The sequence below is a fragment of the Hemibagrus wyckioides genome, linkage group LG08 (genome assembly GCF_019097595.1).
Source record: "Hemibagrus wyckioides isolate EC202008001 linkage group LG08, SWU_Hwy_1.0, whole genome shotgun sequence".
Taxonomy (NCBI): Eukaryota; Metazoa; Chordata; class Actinopteri; order Siluriformes; family Bagridae; genus Hemibagrus; species Hemibagrus wyckioides.
In genome coordinates, this window is record NC_080717.1 from 28456876 (window position 1) to 28465955 (window position 9080).

The 9080-nt window shown below is 37.9% G+C and overlaps 1 protein-coding gene across 1 annotated transcript; it reads right to left on the reverse strand.

Annotated features, from left to right (window-relative positions):
- Positions 1–1402: 1402 nt before the first annotated feature.
- Positions 1403–7826, reverse strand: acte1 (actin, epsilon 1). Its single transcript, XM_058397995.1, has 9 exons — positions 7689–7826; positions 7019–7158; positions 6509–6637; positions 6294–6404; positions 5277–5361; positions 4447–4608; positions 3921–4112; positions 2290–2471; positions 1403–1598 (listed from the first exon to the last, which is right to left on the reverse strand). Exons 2-9 carry the CDS (start codon positions 7145–7147, stop codon positions 1455–1457), a joined length of 1134 nt encoding a protein of 377 aa, XP_058253978.1. The 5' UTR covers positions 7148–7158; positions 7689–7826; the 3' UTR covers positions 1403–1454.
- Positions 7827–9080: the final 1254 nt, after the last annotated feature.

The window sequence follows — 9080 nt, forward strand, 5'->3', positions numbered from 1 at the left end:
TTATCTTAGAATCTATTATCTATCTATTATCTATTATCTTGAATCACTCATTCATTTTCTGCTTAACATAAATGTTATTTTTGTTTGTTTTTGTTGCTTTTTTTTATGTATTTACTAGACACACTGGTCATTTAAACACTTGTTCTTAAAGACTCGAGTCATCCATGCTCACAGATTATTTAGTACTGACCATTATTAATCATAAATTTTACAGTCAGGTGTATAAAATGCTGTGTTTATTGTCGTGACTGATGTTTACGCTCGATCTGGTGTCTTAAAAGCTGCAATAGTCTGCCATCCAGTGGTCTACATCGAGAACCATCAGATCAGGAATATATAATAATGACACTTACGCCAAAAAAATTCAGATAAACATAAAAAAATACATAAATAAATAAAATGATTAATAATGATAGTTATTATTATTATTATTATTATTATTATTATTATTATTATTATTATTATTATTATTATTATTATTATAGCAGCCATCTTGAAGCTGAATCTTTTTTTTTCTTAGGCAAAAAAATGATTTATGATGATGATTTAAACATGGATTTTACACAATACTGGTATTAGCCCAGGTTATAATAGACTTCAGACTTTCAGCAGTAAAACCTTGTGTGTAATTATGTTATTTACTGCTGCAACTTATTTAAAAGTTTCCGATATAAACTGATCAGCAGCCTGCATCATGGATCCTGTAGATGTTTTCTTTTATTGGAGAAAGAATCTACAACTCGCTCCTTATTACTATTCTCCATCTTCTCATCATCTCAGGTGACTTTGGTCAAGGAAATGCCCTTTCCTGTCTTCTGTCTTCCATGAAAAGCCTCCCTCTGATAAACTCCATTTACACACAGCATTTATTTCTGTCCAAAATAATGCAGGAATATTCCGGTAAGAAAGGGCTCCTCCATTCCTTTTTTTTTTTCCTTCAATATTTTAAGCATTAAATGCACTTTAAGTGAAAAATCCAAGCCAGGTATGTTTTTGCTGATCAATTGTTGCCTGAAAACATTGTTTTTAATCCATTTGGGGGTTTGTTGTTTAATAACTATTTATTATTTGTCTAATTATTTGTAAGAATCTCCAGCCTCAGGGCTGAATGTTATACAGTAAGCTGGGAATATGGGCTTCATGTTAAATATTCTAGTGTTTATTTGCCAATATAAATAATAAATAAATCCCAGTTATAGTGTATTCGGTAAAAATCAAAAAAGATTAGGATACTTTTTGTTAAGGACACTGATGTGAAACGTCTAATGCAAGAACGCTAGACATCCTCACAACGTGGTCCAAAATACACAAAATACATTTATTGAGCAATGTCCTACATGGATTTTGAACATATGCACTGAACACAAAACAGCACTTTGTGGATTCCTGAATGAGAGCCTGGAGGAAAGACACGAGACAGAGTCCAGGAGAACTGGCAAGAAGAGACAGGATGTTTAGAAGCACTTCCTGTGGACGATAGAGGGTCCGGCCTCGTCATACTCGTCCTTGCTGATCCACATCTGCTGGAAGGTGGAGAGTGAAGCCAAGATGGAGCCACCGATCCACACGGAGTACTTCCTCTCAGGAGGGGCGATCATCTGCACAGGAGTAACATCAGAAACTTCAGAATCTTCGAGCATGCTTATGTTTGTTTGGAAAAATAAGCTAAGAATTTTATAAAAAACAATGTAAATGTATATGTGTGTACACTGACCAGGCATAACATTATGACTACCTGCCTAATATTGTGTTGTTGCTGCCAAAACAGCCCTGACCCATCCTGCACTGTGTATTCTGACCCCTTTCTATCAGAACCAGCATTAACTTCTTCAGCAGTTTGATCAACAGTAGCTCGTCTGTTGGATCGGATCACACGGGCCAGCCTTCTCTCCCCACGTGTCTCAATAAGCCTTGACCGCCATGACCCTGTCTCCGGTTCACCACTGTTCCTTTCTTAGACCACTTTTGATAGATACTGACCACTGCAGACCGGGAACACCCCACAAGAGCTACAGTTTTGGAGATGCTCTGATCCAGTGGTCTAGCCATCACAATTTGGCCCTTCATCAAACTCGCCCAAATCCTTACACTTGTCCATTTTTCCTGCTTCTAACATCAACTTTGAGGACAAAATGTTGACTTGCTGCCTAATATATCCCACCCACTAACAGGTGCCATGATGAGGAGATACTCAGTCTTATTCACTTCACCTGGAACTGGTCACAATGTTATCTCAGATCGGTGTGTAACCCATTAATCGTAGCTCATGATTAGAGCTGTAGGTCTTACCTTGATCTTCATGGTGCTGGGGGCGAGAGCTGTGATCTCCTTCTGCATCCTGTCACCGATACCTGGGTACATGGTGGTGCCGCCAGACAGCACGTTGTTGGCGTACAGGTCCTTACGGATGTCGATGTCGCACTTCATGATTCCGTTGTAGGTGGTTTCATGGATGCCGGCCGACTCCATGCCTACAGATAGACAGCACAGTGACGGTGTGAGAGTGTGTGAATATGTGAAGCCAACTCTAAAGTGCAGAATTTACACTTCCATTGACTTTTATGGGGTTAAACGCATGCTGTTCTGTAAAAACATTCATTATAATTGCTTAAAAGCTTTCTGCTTATTTCCAATTTTGAATGAAAAAAAATCCCAGTGGTCTGACTTTTTGCACTCCTCTGTATGTCCTATACATCAGTGTCATATAACTACTGCATTGGCTTTCACAAAACATTCGCTTTCCTTCATCAAAGCTACAAAAGAAGTTTGAAGTGTTAATTAAAGCAGGAAATGAGCACACCTCCAGATCTCTCGCCTGAGCTGACAAAGATTGATGTTTGGGTTCAGGAAGACCAGATAACGTATGACCCTTAAATAGATCCTGAGAGCTCTGCTTCTGCGGCACCACTGAGAACAAACTGCCAACAAAAGGCGATCTGTCACCCAGATCTGTCCTGCTGAGACGGCTGGCACGGGTCAACAGCTATGTGCCCATTTAAGTGCTTTTATGGTGGGATAAAAACCCTTTATACTTGCTTGAGGCAGAAAAGTAGAGCCATTTTAGTCAGTAGAACAGGGATGGAAAAACAAGCGATGAATAAATAACTCATACTAGAGAATGTAGTGTATACTGGATATTCCACAATTAATGTTGGTAATGTATGCATGTATATTATGTTTAAATTTAATAAGATGTATATGTAAATTAAGATATATTTACATGTGTAAATTATTATTAGTATTATTATTAGATTTTATTAATTATAATGTATATATATTCGTCCATGCTTCCCATAAGAACATATGGAAGCTCAGATGGAATTCTTACAGTGTGTGTGTGTGTGTGTGTGTGTGTGTGTGTGTGTGTGATTCTCATCACATGAGACCAGCCTGTGTAAAACTACATGCCTACCCCAGGACTCTAATCACACTGCAGACACTCGGTCCAGGGAGATGATTGAGAATTATTAATGATGTGAATTTTTCATCTTCTGAGTTTGGGCTGTGTGTGTGTGTGTGTGTGTTATTCTGCCTGTATGTCAGTGATCCGTCTGAGAGTTAAAAGAGTGCTACAGGGCATATAATGACGGCCTGATAATATAGATTCATCCCGTTCACGTATTATATAATTCACTGTCAGCATGCACTCGCTTTTATTGTGTTTTTTGACACAAAGACCAATTTTCTATTTTATATTGCCATTACAAGAATTTTTTAGACAGAAAACTCTATCTACATGGCTTCATTTTCTCTACTGAATCTTATAAATATATGGAATCTATTAATTTTTGCAGGCCATGTGGAAAATCTGGAAAAAGTCAACGGTATTTTTAAAACCCTGAACCTGAAAAGTGATGTTAGTGTCTGTGATATGATTATTTTTTATTTGTGTGTGTGTGTGTGTGTGGTGTCACACGGACCGATGAACGAAGGCTGGAAGAGCGTCTCGGGGCAGCGGAAGCGCTCGTTGCCGATGGTGATGACCTGACCGTCTGGCAGCTCATAGGATTTCTCCAGAGAGGAAGAGGAGGCGGCCGTGGCCATCTCGTTCTCAAAGTCCAGGGCCACGTAACACAGCTTCTCCTTAATGTCACGTACAATCTCTCTCTCAGCTGTGGAGGAGAGCAAGCAAGGATAACTTCGACATTTCTGGACAAAGCATAATAGTGTACATGCATTATCAGTGAATGTAGTGAATACAGAGCTACTAATATTCATCATATCCACATAGTGGTACAGTAATATTTGCTCATTTTATACTGAACTATAGCTAATAGGCTATTACTGTGTAGCTGGAAGTCTGTTTCAGTAAAACTCTTCCGCAAACCTCATTATAGGCTTTATAAAGGCTAAATAACATCAGCTTGGATCTAATGGATGAAGGTTTGAGATATGTGTGTATGCATGTGTGTGTGTGTGTGTGTGTGTACAGTGTGTAAACAGCACCTGTGGTGACGAAGGAGTAGCCTCTCTCAGTGAGGATCTTCATGAGGTAGTCAGTGAGGTCTCTGCCGGCCAGATCCAGCCTCATGATGGCATGAGGAAGAGCATAACCCTCATACACCGGCACGTTGTGGGTCACACCATCACCAGCATCCAGAACAATGCCTGTATACACACACACACACACACACATTATCCTGAGAATTTAGATGAATAATAATAATAAAAATAATAATAATAATAATAATAATAATAATAATAATATTATTATTATTATTAATAATAATAATAATAATAATAATAATAATAATAATAATAATATTTATTTATTAATTTACTTATTTATTTATCTTTATTAAAAATCAATTCCACTAATATGATACAACAAATATAAATATACACACAAAATTATTTTTGTCATGGAGGCACAATATATTTAATTTTCTTTTTTATTATTTCATTTTTTATTCATTTCTCTTTTTTTGTGTTTATAATAAGGACCTGCTATAATTCTGCTATGAAGCAAATTCTTGAGGGCATTTTTTATTCTGTCCAAAAATATGTCTAGTTCTGCTTTTGTACATTATGTATATAATATAAAGTATTGTGTAGAGCCTCAGAGAGTCATGCACTGCACTGTGTGAACTCCAGTACTGTTCCTTAAAGTCTACCTTTACATTCTTCATCAACTTCTTCTCATGACAGGTGAGAAGAGTCGACTGAATTATTAAAGGAATATTCCAGTCCAAATCCATCATTTTAAATATAAGCTATTCATCAGGAAGGTTTAATATCAGAGAGAAGAGAAGTGCAGTGTGGGGTCATGTTCTGACCTGTGGTACGGCCCGAGGCGTAGAGGGACAGCACGGCCTGAATGGCCACGTACATAGCGGGAACGTTGAAGGTCTCAAACATGATCTGAAATCAAAAGCTTATGCAATAAGCAACAGGTAAGAAGAATAATGAGACTGGTCTAAATGTTAAAGTTTGTAATCACAAAGACCTCTGCTGCCTTTTAGGTGTTTAACAAAAATACAGTTAAGTCCATTAGAGACATCAGAGTGGCTAACATCCAACTAGCATGTTAGGTCAGTGTTTCATATACAACAATATAACAATTTCATACACAACAAGAAATACAACACTTTGGGACATGTTGTTGTATCAGTTAGCTTTCCCCAATGTATTCTTCAGCTACACTAACAACAACCTATAGAATCTACTCCCTAAAAGTGATGTAGCAATTTGCGGCTAATTTGTAGGTGTAGAATCCATCTCATGAAATTTTTTGTATGTATTTTTTATTTCTGTTGACAAATAAGAACGGGGGGGTGGATTTACCTGTTATTATATATTTCACTTGCTCACTAATATACGTATGTAAAATATGAAATTTACCGACCATTGTGATTTTTGTTTTGGGAAAAAAAAAGACAGGTCAAACTTTTTATCCATTAATTTAAACTCTGAAGCTAACTAGTCCTTGTTAACAGTGCTGACACTGGAGACTCCTTCCCTGTCCCTGTTGCTATAGAAACTGTAACTTTTTAGATGATGAGTAATAATATAAACCTGTGAAAATTAGAAAATCAGATTGAAGAATTGTATCCCACTGTGGTATAAACGCCTTACAAACAAGTCTTAAGTAGCATCAGTCTCAGAAAAAAGTCAGCAACACCAAGAAGGCTTTGTGTCCCTGCTTCAAGATCCACAGATGATTATTTTTTTATTAGGAACTCCAGTATCTGGAGTTTACTGGGAACTTCATCATCACTCCTCACTCCTAACAGCTCTGCCTCGCAATAATCGCTCAGATGTAAATAAAAAGAGTGCTGTTCTGAATCATTCACCTGAGTCATCTTCTCCCTGTTGGCTTTGGGGTTGAGTGGAGCTTCAGTCAGGAGGACGGGGTGTTCCTCAGGAGCCACACGCAGCTCGTTATAGAAGGTGTGGTGCCAGATCTAAATTCATCAGAACTCGTTTATTATCACTCGTCATTATTCAGCAGGATTCATGATGCACTGTTTTGATCATGCAGCTCCGTCTCCTCTACAGAGTCTCATACCTTCTCCATGTCGTCCCAGTTGGTGATGATGCCGTGTTCGATGGGGTATTTGAGGGTGAGGATGCCTCTCTTGCTCTGCGCCTCGTCTCCTACGTAGCTGTCTTTCTGACCCATACCCACCATCACACCCTAGAAGGACAAAAAAAGACAAAAGCTGGTTAGCTGCTTCACGGCTGCTCGATTCTGTTTATAATTTCAAAGGTTTTTCAACAAAAAATAGCTTGTGCATCCTTTTAGATGTATTAGATACTTTTACATACTTTTGCATCTTACTGAATAAAATGTGTAAGAATAATAAACGTTTGTTGGGCAGCGAGCTTATTTTCCGCATTAATCCAAAAGAAAATGAAAAAAATCCTGTCGAGGGAACTGGAGTGATGCTAATTTCCGGGTAGGCCTAGAAAAATACATCATCCCTGCAGCACTCTGTTAAAGCCTAGGCAGACAGAGCTAACAACCACTTTGTGTGTGAGTGTGTTAGAGTGTGTTAGAGTGTGTGAACAGGATTACCTGGTGGCGAGGACGGCCCACGATGGAGGGAAACACAGCTCGGGGAGCGTCGTCTCCGGCAAACCCTGCCTTCACCAGGCCTGAGCCATTGTCACACACCAGAGCTGTGGTCTCTTCCTCATCACACATGATTACTCACACTGTCAGTGTAGCACACACACACACACACACACACACACACACAATTTGTAATTTGTGCATAATTGTAATACAATTAATTAGTTTGCTTTGTTTCGTTAAGAAAGCAGACTTTTGTCCTGTTTGATAAGAATGTCGACCTTGCCCTGACTTCATATGACAGTCTGACGTTTTATTCCAAAAATTTAACAAATTCAGTAATTTAAAATCATTCAGAAATTCATCCTAAAGCATATTATCCAGAAATTCCTATAATTCCATATTATTCAGTTAACTCCTATTAATTATACAGTTACTACAATGTAATAAATAAAACAATTGTGTAGTTACACATGAGAGGAATTGAGCAGGTTAATCTAATTAGCAGTTCACAATTATTTTTAGATCACTATATATATTTATATTGTATATATATTGTATTTAAGTGTGTAAACAGTTTATACAAAAGTTGTCTTGTTATGTATCTTGTCCATATATGCACTATTAGCGTAATATAAGTTTTAGCATAATAAGACTCATCTCATAGACTCACCTAGGAGACTTAGACGAAGAGGCCTGGAATACCGACTCCCTTGAGAGAGAGGGTTTTGTATCAGAGAGAGAGTGAGCCTGTGGTTCGCCTCCTCCCTCTATTTAAACCCGACAATGCAGCCTAGCCATCGCACAGCCGCCGGACCTCACGCCTTTTTAGGACACGATGCACCCCAGCCACACAACCGCGTGCGCAAAGGTAGACTGTCCTCGGTGTCCCAGGAATTCTGGAATCCGTCCCACAACAGCGGCTGTCCGTGGGCATTTAATATTAGAAGGTAATTTATTGCCCTGTAGGACAAACAGCCCTACAAAAAAGAGGTGGACAGAGCGCCGGTAGAGAATGGCATGCCGGTATCTGCTATAAATAAAACAATGGGCAATGGTCATAATGGTGATTTGGCCGTTTGTCTGACGACTGTTGACGGTTCGGGCATTCCAACACGGGTACGAGTGCGACCTCGGCCAGCAGGCCTTCAAAGGAAATTTTTCGACACGGGTACATGGGTGTGGAGACTCTGCCGGCAAGCCAGGTCTATTTTCTCCAGAGCGGCGGGGGGAGGCTCACACACAGGAAGCAATTGTCTTACAAATGACAAAGTGAGACAGTTTCAAGCTGGGAAAGTGGCATACTATATGAGGGCATAAACTCATACACACACTTCAGGGTTCTCATATTAATTTAGTCAAGGAGAGTTTTTTCCCTGATATCAGGTTTCTGAATTTCTAAATTTGTCTATACATCCTTGTTACCTATAGATCCTCAAAAAAATGGTACTAACTAGTACTGTTCCTTGTCACTGTGTTGGAACACCTTTAGTATCTTTATTATCTTAGAATACCTGTGAAGGTGTAAATAAAGAGGTTAAAGTAGTCTTTAAGGTCAAGTTATGTACTTGATCACTTGATCTACTTGACAGGTTCTTCATGAAAGTCACATTCATAGAGTTTTTTTTTTTTTTTAAATAAAAGACGTTAAATTATTTACTGTGAGCATTCCTGGATTTAAATTCTGGTTCCTCTCATAATGTTCTTATGAAGTTATCAGGTGGGTTTCAGAAATCTAGCCCCAAGTTAAAATGAGAAAAAAGCTGCTTTGTAACAACCACTGGAAATAATTGAAATAAATAAATTAATTAATTAATTAATATGATTTAAACATGCATAGACCAAACAATGACAATAATGGAAAAACATGAGTGATTAAAAAAATTAAATAAATATGATTTAAACGTGCATAGACCAAACACAGACAACAATGGTAAAACATATTGTGATTAAACAATTAGTAAATAAAAAAAAAATAAAAACAAATAAATAAATGAATAAAAACTATTTAAATGTATATAGACCAAACAAACAAACAAACAAACAAACAAATAAATAAATAAAT